At 36.1% G+C, this 20,033-nt stretch overlaps 1 protein-coding gene across 3 annotated transcripts in view; it reads right to left on the bottom strand.

The window, feature by feature from the left end:
• The window catches only part of ppp1r21 (protein phosphatase 1, regulatory subunit 21), a 113,449-nt gene that overhangs the window by 89,636 nt on the left and 3,780 nt on the right, over window positions 1–20,033 (bottom strand). For 2 of the 3 annotated variants that reach the window (XM_069931029.1, XM_069931032.1), the window contains exons 2-4: window positions 18,999–19,067; window positions 7,612–7,758; window positions 1,815–1,919 (exon numbers count right to left, since the gene is read on the bottom strand). In XM_069931029.1, coding sequence (XP_069787130.1) covers window positions 1,815–1,919; window positions 7,612–7,758; window positions 18,999–19,067 — 321 coding nt within the window. The remainder of the gene's footprint in view (window positions 1–1,814; window positions 1,920–7,611; window positions 7,759–18,998; window positions 19,068–20,033) is intronic. The other variant, XM_069931031.1, reaches the window with a different exon arrangement.

Below are 20,033 nucleotides of genomic sequence, written 5' to 3' on the forward strand. Positions count from 1 at the left end.
CAACCAAATAAGCTGGTCGGTGTTGATCTCCAAATTTTTTTTCCTCCAAACAGAAAATCCACACAATGGCAGTAATGATTTGCTGTTGAAAATCCATGCACTCAAAAAGCAGATCCACACAGATGTAGGTAACATGCATCTGCCTAATAGAAGAATTAAAAAAAAGTTGTAATGTGCTGAACAGAATTTTATTCATGTGTTAGTTAGCTTGCTTTTGTATGAAGGGATGTGGGTGACAGTGCAGTGGCAAAGCTAGTTCCAGTGGCTTGGAGAACTCCTGAACTTCAGTGCTGCATCTGTAGAGATTGCATGTTCTTATGAGTGCTTCCTCCTGGTGCTCTGGAAGAAATTCACATGATTATCAACCCATCTTTACAATGTGGGGAGATTAATTGACTACTGCAATATTTCTTCAGCTACAGGCAACTGATAAGGTCTTTGAGTAGTATGAAAAGGAAATAAAGGAGATGGATGTCCTTGCAAATAGTGAGTGAAGTGCTACTTGCTGTGTAACTTTATTCTGATTTACAGAATGCTTTCAGTTTTTCATGCCTTTTATTCTTTTTTGAAAAGTGAAAAAAATTCAATTTCCAAAAACAATAAAATCACGCAGTACAGAAACAAGCTCTTCAGTTCATAGATGATCAACCACGCAATTACATTCATTTTGTTCTCCCCATATTACCAATTTTCCCCTGCAACCGCGTCTGCCTGTCCCGCGTCGGACTTGGCAGCCACAAACGAGCCTGCAGCTGACGTGGACTTTTACCCCCTCCATAAATCTTCGTCCGCGAAGCCAAGCCAAAGAAAGAAGAATTACCAACAATAATAGAGGCAATTTTCAGCAGCCAATCGACCACCAACCTGCAACTCTTTGTGATTTGAGAGGATATCAGAGCACCCAGAGGTAGCCTAGTTGTAATGCAAATATGCAGTTAGGATGGAACCCAGTCACAGGAGCTGCAAGACAATAGCTCGACCCCCTCAGTCACTGCCGCCTACAACTAGCATTTCCAAATCAAAAAGGTACAAATTTGAGTCAGTCATCGAAAATTCAGCACGACCACAAACCTTTCGGACTTTCAAGCCGGGGCCAACCATTAACCACCCTTTAACACCGATTCAACATTAATCAGATTTTTTTTTTTTAAATCCCATATTCTCATCAAGTCTTCTCCTATCTCAACACAAAATTTTACCAATCACCTACACATTAGGGACATTTACAGTAAGCCTACCAACCTCCTTGTCTTCATGATAAAAGAAATTACACACAGCCACAGGAACAACATGCAAATTTACATATATAACATCGGAGGTCAGGATTGAACCTAGGTCTCTGGCACCATAAGGCAGCCTCTCTATTAGCTGCTCATCTGTTCTGGTTGATTTCCATTTTTTGACAAGTGAACTTAAATGAGAGTTCTGGACCAAGAATGCATTTAAAAATGGGAATCTTGAAAATATTACTTACTATTACAGTCAATGGTTTGGATTTCTCACACATTTTTAATTACAGTGCGGGAGAAGCCAATTCCAGCTAAATAAACATATGCCGCCAAATTACACCCAAATTAACCTACAACCCTATACATTTTGATGGGTGAGAGGGAACCAAAGCACCAGGGGAAGCCTATGCAGACACAGGGAGAACATACAAACTCCTTACAGATAGAGTTGGATTCAAAACTAGGTTGCTGGTGCTATATTCTATATAGTATCGTGATAACTGCTATGCTATGTCGCCTGTTGCTACAACAACTATACTTGTAGTTACTGACAGAGGGCACCTAGACACCATGGAATTAACTCACTTCGTTGTGAAGACGTTCATTTTCTTCTATCTTGTTCTGCAGATCTTCATCAAAAACTCTTTGCCGTTGGTGGTTCAGTTGAGATGGAGAATCAGCACTCTTCTGCTATAAAAAAAATCCAGTTATGAATTATTATAGATACAAGGTGCTGAGTCATTTGTGTACATCACTAAAAAGAAAAATTAAAATAACCAGAAAATTCCAATTACAGGCTGTGCCCAGGTAACAAAAAGGGTTCCTTTTTGTTACAGAAATTCATAAATTGATTTTGTCCTTAAGGTAGAAAACAAAAATCACTCTATATTGTAATCTATAGAATTGTAGTGTATGGCATCAAAAGATAAGAAATGTTAAAAGTAGAGACAGAGATTTCTAGTAGTGGTGGAAGCAAAAACATTGGTACTATTTAAGAGGTTTCCAGATAGATCCATTAATGTGAAGGGGATGGAGGGATAGCTATAAAGTGCAAGCAGCAGAATTTTAGTTTGATTTGGTCATCTAGTGCTCTAATGTTCAATGCTTTAAATTTAATATTGTGGGAGTTCATTGGGACATACATCTTTAATATTATAAATGTTTATTTGTGTCCAGCATTCATAACCCAGCCTGCATCAGTGTATTTTAACTTATGGTGCAATTATCATCATTCACCACTGGGTGATGCTGCATGCATGCAATTGCTGAACAGAACATTTATAATCACCTTTAAGACACAAAAAATATCACAGGTAATTTCACAGGAGCATGAAAACCCTATGCACAAATAATTATTTGGGAAAAATGGCCAGAGGCTTGTTTGGGACCTAGATTTTAAGAGCATCTTAGAAAATTCATTTTGACTTAACTTCCTCCCAGCCATGCTGCTCATTTCTCCCATTAAAATAGTTTATCTACTCTGTTCATCTAATGCTCCTAATCTAGACAAATCGTGGTCATATAAAACACAAACATTGACTGTGCATCTTGATGCTACCAAAAATAAAACATTAACTGGCTAACTTTGCCCAATTGGCCTGTTCCAGATCTATCCCCATACTACTTACAAACTTATTTCTAGACCTCCAGTCAAAAATCAGTCTTCGATCATCATGAATCTAATGCACTCCTGTGGCAGGCAGTTCGCCCTTCACACATGGCCAAATCTCTGCTCACCAACTCCAGCAAACTTCTGCTGATATGGCAGACACATGTTGAAGTATATCATTTATATTAAATGGCCGAAGAGTGATACCACGACACGATGTCACTTCCAGAAGATGGCAAGTACATCACTAGAAGTGGACTGGCCACCATGAAGACGTGGCAAATTCAAACCAATAAAGTCATTCTTTGGTTCACCCTCATGCAGTGCAGGCATCTCTTTACTTGGTAGCGCTGCCATAGCAGTCGCTACAGTATAATAATGAATTTAAAACAATTCTTACAGGGCTTGTCAAGTAAATTAAGGGATGATTTTTTTTTCCTGGTCAGGGCATCTGGAAACAAGAATCACAATCTTAGATTAAGAATTATTATTCCTGATTGAGAAAAGACATTTCTCTCCAAAAGGGATGGTGTCATGGACACATCAATAGATTTTTTTGAATATGAAGGGGAAAAAAGGGATCAGAGATCAGTACAGAAAAGTGGCAATGAAGCTAAGTGTTAGACACATTTCTTAATGATTAAGAGGGTAGCACAAAGGCACTTTAAGATACATCTTGTATTTCAACTGGAATGAATGACAGCATTCTCAGAAGGCTATTAGTTCAAGTTGCATTCCACAACCTCAACACAAATTAAGATGATACTTGAGTACGGCAAGATAGCATACTTAATTGCAGGTGGCATTTAAAAATAATTTGATCATTGCTTAAGCCAATTTTCTCTGGTATTTAATTAATTTTAACATGGGTATAGAAAGTAACCTCAAAATTTCACAATGGAATTACAAAATTTGCATTTATAGAGCTCCTTTCACAACCCCAGAACCAAAACCACCCCCCCCCCACCCCGCACCCAAAGCACACTAATAGTTGCAATGTAGGTAATGTAGTAATTTTGCCAACAACAGGATTCCACACAGAGCAAACAATTACTTTGCTACAAGCAAAAGCAGCCAGTACAGGATAAACTTAACAGGTCAAAACAGACAGAGGGAGAAACAGATCAGGGTGATAATGTTGAATCAAAATGTTGATGACCAGAAACATTAATTGTTTCTCTCTCTACAGATAGAACTTAAATTGTTGAGATTTCCAGCATTTGCATCATTATCTTTTTGAATTTATTACAAATGCAGGTAGTAGTAGGACAAGACACAGTGCAGGACAAGGCAGAACCCACAAATCGTTTAAGGACAGGTAGGGTTTCACCATATTTCATCTAAAGGACTTGAAATAGTTTTGAAACTCCGTGCACTTGAAAAGACTAGACAAACTGCCCAAGCAAATGGATGGTTACATGCAATTCAAATGTGGACACAAGGCCATTTACGGAAAAAAAAAAGCACAATGGTCTGTATGACTAACAAAGTTTCTGCATTTATTCACCAAGTTGAATCTAGAATAGGGAAACTAAAGTAATGAGGCTATTATTTCCACAGAAGGACAAGCATGCCAAGATTTAATAAGATTGATTAATTATGAGTTCTGGAAATAAAAATAGACAAGATTGCAGGTGATGCAAAGAGACCAGAATGATTACATGAAGGAGAATTGTAAAATATTTAGCACAGGGAACAGATGAACGAATAAACAATTGCTTCTTTTAAGATTCAAAATAGTTATTAGCAAAGATACAATGCCTATGAATAGTACAGTATCATCATTTCATCAACGTCTCTTTTCCACAAAGTTTGTGGTTTCATTGTCTATCAAATAAAGTCAGCCTTGAGTTCAATGAAAAATAATAAATCACCAGAAGACTGATTTCCTGTGGAATTTTAAGAAATTTAAAGATCTTTCATTTATGGAGGTGTTAAATTATGCTATGAAGGATTTAATGGAAAATTATTACAATAATTCCAAAAAAAATAGAGATCCAATGAAACCAGCATCTTATAGACCAATTTAATTATTAAATGTTGATTATAAAATATTAGCAAATAAATTGGCAAAATATTTACTGAAATTAATACATATGGATCAAACTGGATTTGTTCAGGGATAGAAATCTGCAGATAATGTAGCAAGTCTTCTTAGTTTAATACATTTGATTTAAAAAAAAAAGGGAGACCTGAGTGTGGCAGTCACTTTGGATGCTGAAAAGGCATTTGACAGATTAGAATAGGATTTCATCTTTCAAGTTTTAGAGAAATGTAAATTAGGTTCAATGTGTATAGATTGGGTTAGAATTATCTATATAAAAAACTATTGAAAAGGTAGTGACAAATGGACAGATTTCAACGAGATTAAATAGACAAGGTTGCCCATTGTCACCAGCTTTATTTGTTTTAGCTGAATTAATAAGATGAGATACAAAGATTGTGGGTATTAAGGTGAAACAAGAAGAATATGAAATAAATTTATTTGCAAATGATGTTTCGATTTATTTAACAGATCCTTTAAATTGGTGGTTCTCATCCTTTTTCTTTCCACTCACATACCATTTAAGTATTCCCTATGCCATAAGGGATTACTTAACGTGGTATGTGAGTAGAGAGAAAAAGATTGAGACAACTGCTTTAAATTCTTTCCAACTTAAAATTAGAATAAAGAATATGGAGATATATTAGGATTACAAAATACATTGGTAGAAAAGTGAAATTATGTCTTTAGTTAATGGAGATCATCAGAAATGTAAGGAAGTAATTAAATCTAGAAGGACAGATCTTGGAATAAAATATTTAGGTATTCACGTGCAATCAGATTTGACAAAAAAATTTTAATTAAATTTTATTATTTTTATTAAAGAAAACTTGAAAAAATAGAGTATGTTACCTATAACTTTGATGGGTAGAATAAATGGTGTTAAAATAAATGGAATAAATATTATATTCGAGGAAAAATAATAGATTCCGATTTCAATTCCTCAAGTTTTTTTAAGGAATTAAATGTTTGTGTTAGTAAATTTTTATGGAAAGGAAAAATGGCTAGGGTTTCTTTGGAGAAATTGACTTGGAAATACGATTTTGGAGGTTTACAGCTCCCCAATTTTATGAATGATTATAAAGCCATCCAGTTGATATTTATTAATGTAATGAACGAGTTAAATAATGTTCCAGCATGGGTAAATATAGAACTTGATAAAATAGAAGAAACAGATCCACAACATTTTATTTATAAATGGAATGCAAGACTTTTAATAGCAAATAAAGAAACAACCATGCCAAAACATTTAATTGAAATCTGGAATAAAATTACTAAAGAGAATAAAATTGGAGGAAGAGGTTTAATGTCTGGAAGAACAGCTTTATTTCAAAATAGACATTCTATTTTCTATGGAAGATAAATTTCTAAAAATCTGGAAAATTATGGTATTAGGAAAGTTAAAGATGGTTTTGAAGCCATGAAAATCATTACTTTTAGTAAAATGAAGGAAAAAATTAAGATATTGGAAAATACAAAATTTTGTTATTATCAAATTAAGAGATTCCTTTGTGAAATTTTTGATCAAGATTTAGTATTACCAACAGAGACAGAAGTAGATTTATTATTAAGTAATAGGGATGTAAAGAAAGTTATATTCAAATTATTACAAAAGGCTCAAAAAGTTCATAAATCAAGACATAAATGGGAGGTATATTTAAATAATCAAAAGATGAATGTAAATGGATTCAGATATATAGAGAGAGTATGAAAAGTACAATATGTGAGATATCAGTTGAATACAATTTTATTCATCAGTTATATTTAACACCACAAAAGTTACATAATATGAATTATATTTATTCAGGTTTATGTTTTAGATGTGGGCAAGAAGTTGGTACTTTTTTTTGCATTCGACTTGGCAGTTTTCCACAATTAAACCTTTTTGGCTTGATTCGGGTAATTTATTAGAATGAATAACTGGAGAGTACTGCAGGATCCAATGCAATTTTTACTGGGAGATGTTAGAGGAATTAAACCTAAATTAAAATTGAATATGTATCAAGTAAAATTTGTTCAAATTGCTTTGGCAATAGCTAGAAAAAGTATTGCTATAACTTGGAAGTCAGATATTGTTTTGGGAATGGACAGATGGCATGTGGAAGTTCAAAGTTGTATTCCACTTGAAACAATTACTTAATTTAAGAGAAAAATATCATTTTTTGTGAAATATGGAGCCCATATTTACAAATTGTTGTTATTAAAATTAAAATGAATCTCAAACATTCCTTTTCTCTTATGGGTCTCTATACATAGTATTGGAAAGTGAGGTGCTCCTGTTGTGATTTTCTTGTCCCTTTTCTTTTTCTTTTTAGTAGGTTTGGGGGAGGGGGGAAATTTACATAAGGTTTTTCTTTCTTTTGTATTTTTAAACTTTTTTTAAATACCACATGTATTTGGATTAAATTTGAAATATTGTGATATATTTAAGTGATTTTATATTAAAATAAAAAAAATAAAGCTAGCCTCTGCAACAATAGATTAAGTCAACTTAATTAAAAAGACTAGTTTTCCCACAAAGCCTCACAACTGTAACTCAGTTTAACTGCTGTGATCTCAGGCTCTTGAAAAAAATTTCAAAAATATGCAGTGAGATTAAAAAAAATTCAGCTAATGCATGGAAGATAAGAATGGAAACAAAACACAGCAAATGCTTAGGCATTTATTATCTGGGTGCAAAGTCAATAGTCTTAGAAGACAGGAACTTTGGTTTATTTCATACTATTTACCCTGCTCTTCTTCACTTTGGCCTCAGTCGCCAATAATTCCTCTTGAAGCAGCTCAACACGCTTTGCTAGCTGTTGATTCCGGAATGTCAAGCTGTCCATTTCCTGCTGCAACTTCCTAACACTTTGATCCTTCATTTTCAGCTCTTCCTGTTGTAGGGAAAATCTGTTTTAGGTTAGTTTATACAAGACAAAAAACATAGGGAAGTACAGATTTGGAAAATAATTTTCAATTGTTCCCAACATCATTTGAACAGAATTAATAAATTAATGTTGTGTCAGGGCATTTTTACTTGAAGACTGAGGTGAAGATGACAATAACTTGCATTTATTTAAGCTTTACAATGGTTAAAAAAAAGCATCACCAAACACTTTGTAGGGCCATTACACAAAACTGAAGCACATGAGAAGTTAGGGTAACCAAAACTTTGCTGAAATAGGTGTTTTTGTTTAAAAAAAGATCTTGACGATGAACAAAAAGGTGGGACACTGTAAACTTTTTTTTTCCATCCTCAACCTTCAATCATGTATCAGTTTGCTAACCTGAGAACATTAAAGATTTTACAACCAAAAATGTTTTCACTGTTGTAATGCAAGAATTGTGTCCGCAATGAAGATTTTAAAATGTAGATAAGAAAATTGAGGAAATCCTCAATCCGCAGCATACAATCAACAGGCAAAAAGGACAAGGATGAAAAGGACTTGATATGATTAAGGTCTGCTTCAAGGTCATCCAACTAACTTAAGTTCATGGATGGTGAAACACAAGTGGACAGCCTGGTATCATCTTGGGACACATGGATATAGAAGAAACAAACACTTCATATTCTGCAAAAGGTAAGCATAAGCAAAAGTAGAGTGGTGTAATATAGTGCAAGTGGAAATAGTTGCCTCATAATTGTAGAGAGCCCACAGTACAAATTGCTTGGTTCAGTTTCCAAGTGGATAGGGAAAGTAATAGTGTTGGTAGCAGTGAAAAGTTTGCATTTTGGCAATGAAATCATTGTTTTTCACTAAAGTATAGTTGAAGGAAATTTCTGTTGGTGCAGTATTGTTTCAGGCAAGCAGGGTGACAATTCAGAGGGAGGATTAATAATGACATTAGTGTTCATGTGAACACTGACACTGTTCGTGTTTCTTATCTAGCTTGTGCTTGAAGTCAGGCAGAGGACTTTGGGACGGAGAAAATACAGGTATGAAAAAGTAACTGTTACAAATGATTCTGCAACCAAAACTGCAGAGATAAGAAAGAGACCATGCAAGTGAAGATAGCAGTAAAGATTCTCCACCATCCTTGCACTATCAGAATAGCAAGGAAGGGGCAGGGGTGGGGGAAAAGGTTTGTGATAGGAAGTTCTGAGGGAGTGATTGTTGGAGATTTGAATGAAACTGGAGAATTTTCTAAAGAAATTCAATATAACAATAATCATGTGTTGAATAAACAAAATAATCTTAAGGACAGAGTGAGCCTACAAGGGAAGAAGGAGTGATAGGAGGGAAACAAAAGATGACAAAAATGTTTTTAAAACATTTGGCCCACTGGGCTGGGAAAGAAAGAGAATGAAACCAGCTACCTCTTTAACTGATATGTTCAATCTCAGTGACTGTGTTCAGGAAGCAAAAATGCAGAAATGCTGGAGGAACTCAGCAGATCTTGTAGCATCCATAGATATACAACTGACATTTCAGGCCTGAGCCCTTCTTCAAGGTATGAGCAAAAATCAGGCAGACACCTGCATAAACAGACTACAGGAGAAGGGGGGGGGGTGGGAAGGGTATGGTCTCCCAGTGCCTGCATGGGTTTTCTCTGGTTTCCTCCCACTTTTCAAACATACCGTGGTGTAAATTGGGTGACATGGATTCATAGGGCCGAATTGGGCTGTTACAGGGCTGTATGTCTAAATTTAAAAATAAATTGAGACAGAGACTAACAGAAAGCAGAAAACTTCTTCATACCCTGGTTGAACAATCCATGCTTCAAGCTTACGCAGGCAAGCCTCAACTCTTCCCCCACTTTATTAACAACTACTTTTGTACGGCCTCATGCATCCATGATCAGCTTGTCAACTTTATCGCCAACTTCCACCCTAATCTCAAATTCACTTGGTCCATCTCTTGCAACACTCTCTCCTCTCTTGAACAGTCTCCATCCCAGGAGACAAACACTTGATAGACATTTTATATAAAATACACCAACTCCCAAATCGACCTCAACTACACATCTTCACACCGAGTCCCTTTAAGGATTCCATTCCTTTCTTACAATTCCTCACTATCCATCATGTTTGGTCCCAGGATAAGGACTTCCATGCAAGATCATTCAAGAGGACCCCCTTCTCCAAAGAAAAAAATGGACCTTCCCCTCAATGACCATCAACATATCCTGTTATCAGCACATCCTCCCTGATCCCCTTCACCCCATGCACAAAGACAAGATTGCTTTTGCCTTACCTACCACTTCACTAGTGATCTCATCAAACACATCATCCTTTGCCATTTCCACCACCTACTACGTGATCTCACCACCAGACCCTCTCCACCTTCCGCAGGGACTGCACCCTCTGTAACTCCCTCTTTCACTCCTCCCTTCATGGACTGATCCTGCTGTGATCTCCTCTACATCAGAGGCTCGACATAGATTGGGAGATTGCTTTGCTTAGCACCTTTGTTCTGTCCACTGCAATAGCGGGAATCATCCATTTCAATCTGTGCCTCATTCCCATGCTGACATATGTCTACGGTCTCTGCACCAGTCAACTGAGACCACCTGCAAACTGCAGGAACACCACCTCATTCCATCAGGGCATCGTTGAACTAGATGGCATTAATATTGACTTTGCCAGGGTTCCATTAACCCTGCCCCCAATCTCTTCCCTTCTCCTATCCGTGTTTCCTTTCCTCCAGCTCTGTCTCTCTCTCTCTCCCCCTGTTTCCTTTCTTCTAGCTCTGCATTCATGGAGCCAGCCCCTTTCCCAATCAACTCTCACCTTTCCTCTCCTATCCATGTCCCATTATCACCTTTTATCTGTTGGTTCCCTCAACCCCTGCCTTTACTTCCGCAGCCTTTTTTATTCTCATGAGCTTTATGCTCATACCTTGAAGTAGGGCCCTGGGCCAAAATATCAGTGTTATACCTTTACCTTCTATGAAGGCTGCAAGACCTGCTGAGTTTCCCTAGCATTTCTGTGTTTTTACTACAGTCACAGCATCTGCAGACTTTGCTGTTTCATTCCATGTTCAGGAAGTGAATCATGCACTCATGGTTGTGACAGAGTATATAAAGGTGTTTGGGAGATAAATTGGGAAAGGTTTGTTAGAGCAGGTCACACACAAACACATTAAAACACAGAATTTTTGCAGGAGTTTTTGCAAGAGTGCTCAGAGTCATGATGAACTGTCATTTGGAAAAGGCAACAAATGTAACAACAGGCAGTAGCAGCTTTGTCTGGAAAAAATAACTTACTGTCTGGAGGGTCATGTGATCTTTGCAGGCAGAGAGCAGAAAAAAAGCAGGTTTTGCTCTCAGAGAAGAGAGAGAGAGGGACAGATATCGGTTCCAGAGGGGCAAGCTTTGGAAGCCGGCCTGGTCAAAGGAGAGGACTGGCTGTCTGGTGTTTCCCTTGGAATAGGAGAAACAGAAAGGAACTCTGTGGTGATCTGAAACAAGAAAAACTCTCTCTGAAAACCAACAAGAACCCTTGCCATTTACATGTTAAGCACCAAAGCCTGCCTGCCCTACAGAGTCGCGACCCACCAGCCGGTGCACTACAAAAATGGCTCTCTGAGCCAAACTAAAGTGTGCAACTGCGCAGTGTGCAATCAAAGGAGAAAGAGGACAATGAAAGGAGGGGGGCTTAGAGGAATAGGCTGTCACAGACCGAGCAGCTGAGGGACGCACGACACCAGGGCTCTCAGCTGGAGGATAAGGAAGACAGCAGAAGAGGGTGCAATGAAACAGACATGGAAGACAGACGGAGGAGGGAAGATCGACAAGAAGACTAACTTCAGGAAGCACAACAGACGAACAACCCAGGAGGGAAGGAACAGCAACAAGAGGCCCGACAAAGAGATACAAGCAGCTCATCGGGAAAAACAGAAGATACACACAGATACAGACACAGAAGAAGCGGAAGAAGAAGACCAAGATCTTCAGAGAAATAGAAGGTAAAACTGATGGACAAAGAAATAAAAGGTAAAACTGATGAACAGAATATAAAGTGTTTTTTGAAGAACAAATGAGATCACTAAAAGAATGGTTGTCATTAGAGTTTAATGAAATTAAAAGGAAAATGAAAAGAACAGAAGATAAAATGCAAAGGTTAGAACTGGTAGTGACAGAAATAGGGAAACGGCTGTAGAAATGAAGGTGAATGACTTGAGAAAAATTGGAAGAAAGTGACAAAAAAATTTAAAGTGACATGAGAGTTTTTATCTCAGAAAATTGATATGTTGGGGGGTGTGGCAAGATGGCGTAGGGAACAGACGTGCCTTCCAGACCTCTCCTGACTCTGATTTATTGTTTCGTCTTTAAGTGCCCGTTAAAGTTCTTTTAAAAGTTTATAAATAATAAGAGGTGCTGGATCAGTGCGGTGGTTTATATGCAAAAAAAAAGGTAAAAGAAACCAACAGACTGTTAAAAAACTACATTTTCCGAAATTGTCTGGGTCTGCTTGTTTACAAGAAGTCAGGACTCAGCGTAGAATGGATCCAGAAGAAGACGTACAGAATTCGGCATTGAAACTCTGTTTTAAGCCGGTGAGGCTCTCTGAAGGTCGCATTCAGCAGCTTTCAGAACAAAGGGCTGGCCAGATGCCAGTATTTCACACAACGGCCACTGTGAGTGCTGTTACTGAGACTTTGACAGTTGAATCAGCTGGGGCGCCACCAGCTAGAGAGTTAAAGAGCTGTCATTCGACTGCTACAGAGGTGGCGCTGCAAAATGCATCTTCAATTACAACGGTTTTTCCAGACATCGATTCAGTGAAGATGATTAAAGAGATTTGGCTTAAAGATGATCCTGATCTTCAGTCTCCTGGCATTGCTGGGGGGACTTTGAGAGGGATTTTTATACGAAGTCAAACTGCTAGAAAAGATACTAAATTAAGGGAAGAGACAGAAGATCCCGTGGTCTCTAAGGAACAGCAAGACCCCATTATGCCTGAATCTACTTCTGTTGAAATGTTTATTAAGGATCTTGAAGATAAGATGTATTCTGCATTGAGTCACTTAGCTAATTTTGTGAACCCGTTTATTTCCAAGATTAATGCGATGGCGGAAGTCATTAATGGAGCTTTTAAGCTTGAAACCATTGAAAGATTTGAAATGTGTGATCAAGGTTTAGTCGATGTACGGGATCAACTGCAAGATGAAAATAGAATAATTGAAACATTGCAGATCCAAAATAAAAATTTAGCAAAAAATGTTGATTATTTGGAGAATCAATCTAGATGGAACAACGTGAAAATTGTTGGTTTGCCAGAAGGCATAGAAGGACCAGATCCAAGAAAATTTTTTTACTGAATGGATTCCACGAGTGTTAGGACAGGATAAATTCCCTGAAGGTTTAATACTGGAACGTGCTCATAGAGTTTTAAGAAGAAAATCTTTTTCAGGACAGAATCCAAGACCTATTCTGATCCGTTGTTTAACCTATTGTGATAGAGAGACAACTTTACGTACGGCTATTAGAAATGCCCAGCAAAATAGATCTCCTTTGATGGTTCAGAATAATCCTGTTTTCTTCTATCAAGATTTGAGTCAAGAAATTATGTTTCAACGACGCGAATTTAATTCTGTAAAAGAACGGTTGTGGAAAAAAAGACATAAGGCAACATTCAGGTATTCTGCGGTACTGAAGATTTTTTAGGATGGAAATCAGCCAAAGTTCTTTGACAATCCTAAAGAGGTTATGGACTTTGCTTAGTCTCTACCAATCATGCAGTTTCAGGAACGATGTAGTCCTTTAAGGTCTCCAAAGAGAGTAGAGATGTAAGGTGGGATCCAGATTTTTAAAAGAAATGGAAGCAATGGTGACCGAAGTGGTAACGTTGATTTATAAAAATAAATCTTTTATCTTTTTTTTGAGAAGAGTTTAAATAGTTTAAATAATGATGATAGTTTAATGAAATGGGAGTTGGGAGAGGGAACTGGGTGAGCACGAGTTTCCAGAAGTCATCAGCTACCTGTGAGTTATCTCACACCCAAAATATTGGGGGAGTTACCGCTTTGGGCGGTTTAAACAGGAGGAGGTAGTCGTGACCTCCGACCTGTTTTTTAAAATTTTTTGGGTTAAGAAGTGAAGATTTTTTTTTAATTATTTTTTTTAAATAAATAATTATTTTTTTTAAACTCTTTTTGTTTTCTGATTGTAATTGAGAGGGAATTAGGAGGTTCTTTTCTCTCCTTTTTTTTCTCTTTTTTTTGGGGTTTTTTTTTCTCTTTTTTTTCTCTTTTTTAAGAGGATGATGTCATAGAAGATAATAAGTCAAAAATTGAGGATGTTGAATTAGATGAAGAGGAAGATGAGGGGAAAGGTGATAAGAAGAAAAAGAAGAAAATCAAGTACAAATACATTGAGGGAGAAGAGTTTAATAAAATTAAGTTAATTTCGATAGAGAATTTTGAAGGTGATATAAATGAAGAATATGGGGAATTTTATAAGAGTTTGAACTTTTTTTTCTTTTTTTTATATAAGGGGAGGGGGAAGGGAATAAAAAGTTTAACTGATTGTTTTTCTAAGGGATGAATTATAAAGGAAACTTGGTATTAATGGAAATTCTGTATTTATGTATTATTAATTATGATTTTTTATATAACAGATATGTGGTTGATACATGATTTTAATATTTGAACTTAGTTTTAAAGTGGATTTCATTTGTTAAATACATGTATTATGTTTGATTTAAATATATGTTTAAGGGTATTATTTTAGTATTGATTTTTTTTGTTAGTAATTTTTTTTGTTGTTAAGTTTTATCTTTTTTTTTGTAAGTGGGGTTTTTTCTATTTTATTTACAACATTGTTAATTAATTCTTCACTCTATTTTGGGGGGAGGGTTGGACTAATTTTAAATTAGACGATTAATGTTGTGTTATAATTATTGAGGGGGTTAATTTGTGTAGTTTATGATGTAGTATTCTAATTTTTATTATCTTATTTTTTTATTATCTCTTTAAATGTAATTTTTATTTTATTCATGTCATAAAATTTTAAATAAAGTTTAAAAAAGAAAATTGATATGTTGGAAAATTATAGCAGGTGAAACAACATAAAAATAGTGGGCCTGAAGGAGGCACAGACATGAAGGAATTTATAAAAGGATGGATCCCAAAGGTCCTGGGAAAAACAGAAATGCAGGAAGAAATGGAAATAGAAAGGGCACAGAGCATTAGCTCCGAAACCACAGACATATCAAAAACCAAGATCCATCTTAGTAAAATTTTTGAGATACACAAGAGAAAATATACTGGAATGGGCAAGGAATAAAATTAAAGATAATAAACCATTGGAATACAAGGGTCAGAAAATATTTTTTTACCCAGACATAAGTTTTAAACTCTTAAAGAGGAGGAAGGAATTTAATACAGCAAAATCAACTTTATGGAAAAAAGGTTACAAATTCATGCTAAGACATCCAGCCGTGCTTAAAATATTTATACTCAGGGAGCAAAACAGACTGTTCTCGGATCCAGAGAAAGTGCAAGATTTCGCAGAACGTTTGCAGGACAGGAGATGAAGAGATGCATCAAGAATGAAGAACGGCGATAAAGTATATATAAAGACATAAAAACAATGTATATGTAAAGAACTAAAGAGGGAAAAGAGAAGGGAAGGAAGGGAGTAAGGGGGGGGGAAAAGAGAGAGCTTTGTTATATGTGTTTAAAAAAGTATTTTCTGGAGAGGGCTGGGTGGAGGGGGAATAACCGTCACTGCAAAATCAGTTGACGTTGCGAACAAGATCGCAATCCAAATGAAAAGGGGAGTTGTGGTTGCCCAGCAAGAGATATGGGGCAACTCAGAGAGGGGGGGGGGGGCAACTTTTGGGGTTAAGGTAATAGTGGATGTGGGAACTGCGGGGGTACTTTATGTCTTAAATGTGTTGTCGTACATTAAGTGTAATAAGAGAAAATAAGAGATGAAAATGGGGAAAAGGGGGATGGAGGTGGCGAAGTGGTGGAAAAGAGATGTATGCAAGATTTTAGATGGCCATATTGAACTATATGACTATAAATATTAATGGAATACATAACCAAATTAAAAGGAAGAGGCTACTAAATTTATTGAAGAAGGAAAAAATAGATATTGCATTTGTGCAGGAAACACATCTAACTGAAGCTGAACATAAACTAAAGAGAGACTGGGTAGGACACGTAATGGCAGCATCCTACAAATCAAAAGCTAGAAGTGTAGCCATACTAGTTAACAAAAATGTACCATTCAAAATAGAGGAGGAACTAATAGATTCGGCAGGGAGGTATGTAATGATAAAATGTCAGATATACTCAGAATTTTGGAATTTGCTCAATATATACACATCTAACGAGGAGGATCAAAAGTTTATGCATGTTTTTTTTGAAGATTGCAGACACACAAGGAAATATATTGATAGGAGGGGATTTTAACCTTAATTTGGACCCAATGTTAGATAAATGGACAAAAAACAAGTAAAAAGAATAAAGTAGCCAAATTTATGGTTAAATCAATGCAGGAAATGAAACTTATGGATACATGAAGGAGGCAACAGCCAAGAAAGAAGGAATTTTCATATTATTCGAGTAGGCACAAAACTTACTCAAGGATTGATATGTTTTTATTATCAGCCCATATGCAAGGTTGAGTTAGGAAAACTGATTATAAAGCGAGACTACCATCAGATCATTAACCCCTATTATAAGCAATACAACTGGAAGACATCTCACAAAGAACATATAGATGGAGGTTAAACTCCATGCTACTTAAACGGCAGGAATTTAGGGAGTTTATTGAACGCCAAATTAAAACATATTTTGAAATAAACACAGGATCAGTGAAAGACAAATTTATATTATGGGATGCAATGAAAGCCTTCATTAGAGGGCAGATAATAAGTTATGTGACTAAGATGAAAGAGGATTACAATTGGGAAATAGAGCAGTTGGAAAGGGAGATAGTAAGTACAGAAAAGGAATTAGTAAAATTAACGAAAAGGAGAGAATTGGTGGACAAAAAAATTAAATACGAAACATTACAAACATACAAGGTGGAGAAGAATATAATGAAAACAAAGCAAAAGTATTAAGAACTGGGAGAAAAAACATAAAACATAAAATATTAGCCTGGCAACTTAAAACAGAACAAGCTAAAAGAACGATATTGGTATCAAGGAAAAAGGACAAACAAATTACATATAATCCAACAGAGATTGATGAAAATTTTAAGGAATTTTATGAACAATTGTATCAAACTGAGAACAAGGGGAAAGATGATAAAACAGAGCAATTTTTAGCTAAAATGGAACTGCCGAAATTGCAAAAAGAGGAACAAAACAAACTAATAAAACCATTTGAAATAGAGGAAATACGGAATATATTAAAAAAGCTGCCGAACAAAAAAAAACGCCTAGAGAGGACAGACTCCCAATAGAATTCTATAAAACATTTAAAGAGTTATTAATACCTCCTCTCCTGGAATTAATGAACCAGATAGAAGAAACACAAAACTTGCCAGATTCATTAACACAAGCATCATATAGACCAATATCTCTACTTAACTCTGACTATAAGATAATAGCGAAATTATCAGCAAACAGATTGGCCGATTGTGTACCAAAAATAGTAAAACTAGATTTATTAAGAAAAGACGAACAGCGGACAACATCTACAAACTTATTAATCTAATCCACGCAGTTCAAGGAAATAAGAAACCAACAGTGGCTGTTGCTCTGGATGCAGAAATGGTTATAAATCTTTTGATTATCATTGTGTCTGTAATCACATATTCAAAGCTGCTTCCTTCAGGTAATCTCAAGCTGATTCCCAATTTATCCTTTAAATAAGCTTTCAATTGATGATATGCAAAGATTGTACCATGAGTTATTCCATATTTGTACTTCAACTGTTCAAATGTTAATAAATTATTCCCCAAAAAAACAGTTCTCTATTCTTTTGATTCTTTTTCTCTCCCATTCTCTAAAGCACACATGTCAAATTTGGCCCGCAAGATCATATCAAATATGTATTAGAGCTGCCCCGCTGGCCACCGCACCAGTATAGCGCATGCACAGCTAATACTACAAATCCAAGAATGCTTTGCAAATGTGTTGGCGCCGGCCCGTCAGCCCGCTAATTGCCCCCACCTCCTCTGTTTACTTTCATTAGCACCTGCAACCTGTCGCCCAACTCACATGTAATAAACCCCTTACAAAAAATGGCCAAACGAAAGACAGAAAACAGGACCTTTCAAGACAGGTGGGAGGCAAACTCTGACCCCAGAGTTTGATGAACTTGCATCTAAGAAGAGATGCCAAGTATCTGCTTTATACCCAGGTGCATCAGAGTAAATCACAGTGTAGCAAGCTAAGCTTGGATTAATATTTTCTTTGGTTCACTTTGGATTGTTCATAGTTGAAAGATTGGATTTTCATTGAAGCAAGTTGTTTTTTTTTTTACTTGTTGGCTTGTGAAAAAAAATACATTTAAAAGGAGCTTAAAGGCTATAGAGAAATATTATTGAATATTTTATTTCTCATTTGTTAATGCTTCTTCTGGAAAGAGTTTAACCAAAACTATTATTAAACATTTATTTTAATAAGAAAAAGTTTAACATTACATGTTGAAAGAAGAGAAAACATGCAGATGTGGTTGAAAATTTTCAATAAATATTTAGTTTGGCCCACGACTTAGTCCAAGTTTTTAAATTTTGTCCCTCTGTGAATTTGAGTTTGACACCCCTGCTCTAAAGGAAAGGTTGTCTATTGTAAAAGGGATTAGCGGATTTTGCGTCAGTAGTAATTTTGGTATTTGGTCATTATACAGAAAAAATGCACAAGTTAAATCAAAGTAACTGAAATGGGAGATTTTCCTTCCTCATTGCCTACTAATCTGCATCCCTAAATCCTTCACCAAAATCAGGGAGGTTTCAACTAATTGCCAGATCTAACATGTTAAAGAATTTAAAAGACAATCTCCCAGGATTGAAAGCAGGAGTGTTTGGTGGGGGGGGGGGGGGGGAAAGGAAGAAAGGAAAAATATATTAAAAACTGCCACCAGGTCAAAGACAAATACCTGGCAGCCCATTTGTGGAACTTCCATTGAAAAGCCAAAATCCAGACATTCAATAGGGAACCTCAGCATTTTGCAGCCCGATCCAGCCCACTCTATTTGCATCACTCACATGCAAACTTTAACTGTACCTTTAAAGATGCTCCATGACCTTGTTCATCCACAACAGCTTTCTTTAAAACTTGGTTTTGAGCTCGAAGCTGAAACATTTCCAACAGTAAAACACTTGCAATTATCAGCAAAGATGACAATAATTATTAAAAAGCTATGAATTTAAAATAAACCAAAGTGTGATGGAAACACGCCACAGGAAAATTCAAAAGCAGCAAGGCAATGTTGCATTCTAACTTAGTTCAAAAAGAAAATATATAATTAATGTTTGAATATCACAGTTTACATGTGCATGACTCTTTTAATTTTTAAAAAAATGTTGCAAGATGGTTATAACATGAATGTTTACACTATGATGCTGCGATAAAATACCAAATTTCAAGACAATAAATTCTGACTGCGCATGGATACTAACAAGTGAATCTCTGGTGATAAACATTCTAACAAACAACAATCAAAATATTAATCATAATTTCTGTACTTCATTACAAACGTTGATGATTGCAAACGTTGTTTCTCTCCAAGGATACCAAATGTCTCGATGAATTCTTGTTTTTATTTCAGATTTAAAGATTCCACAATATTTTTATTTTATTGTTCTTTCTATCTCATAGGTATTGTTATTTTCTACAATACATTCAAGTTTTCAACTTGTTGATAGGAACTGCTTGAAGCTGTCTGAAGATGAGCATTAAGACAGGCATAAATTACACAGCAAAGAACACACCCTCAGCCCAACTAGTCTGCTGACTAAGTTAGCATGGTGGGCTAGCTAATTCCTTTTGCCTGAAATTGGTTCACCTCCTTCTAAGCCCTTCCTATCCATAAATCTGTCCAAATGCCTTATAGTTTCCTCCAGCAGCACATTCCAAATACCATTTAAAAATAGTCTCTCCTCAGGTCCTTCCCAAATAATTCCCTTTTACCATAAGCCTGTGCTCTCTAATTCTGGAATCATCTTCCCTTGGGGGGAGGGGGTGGAAACCATGAGAATTCACTTTATCCGTGTTTCTGTGATTTTGTTCTGATTTAGGGATTAAAGACCTAATCTAACC

Source organism: Narcine bancroftii, chromosome 4, assembly GCF_036971445.1.
Source record: "Narcine bancroftii isolate sNarBan1 chromosome 4, sNarBan1.hap1, whole genome shotgun sequence".
In the NCBI taxonomy this organism is placed as follows: domain Eukaryota; kingdom Metazoa; phylum Chordata; class Chondrichthyes; order Torpediniformes; family Narcinidae; genus Narcine; species Narcine bancroftii.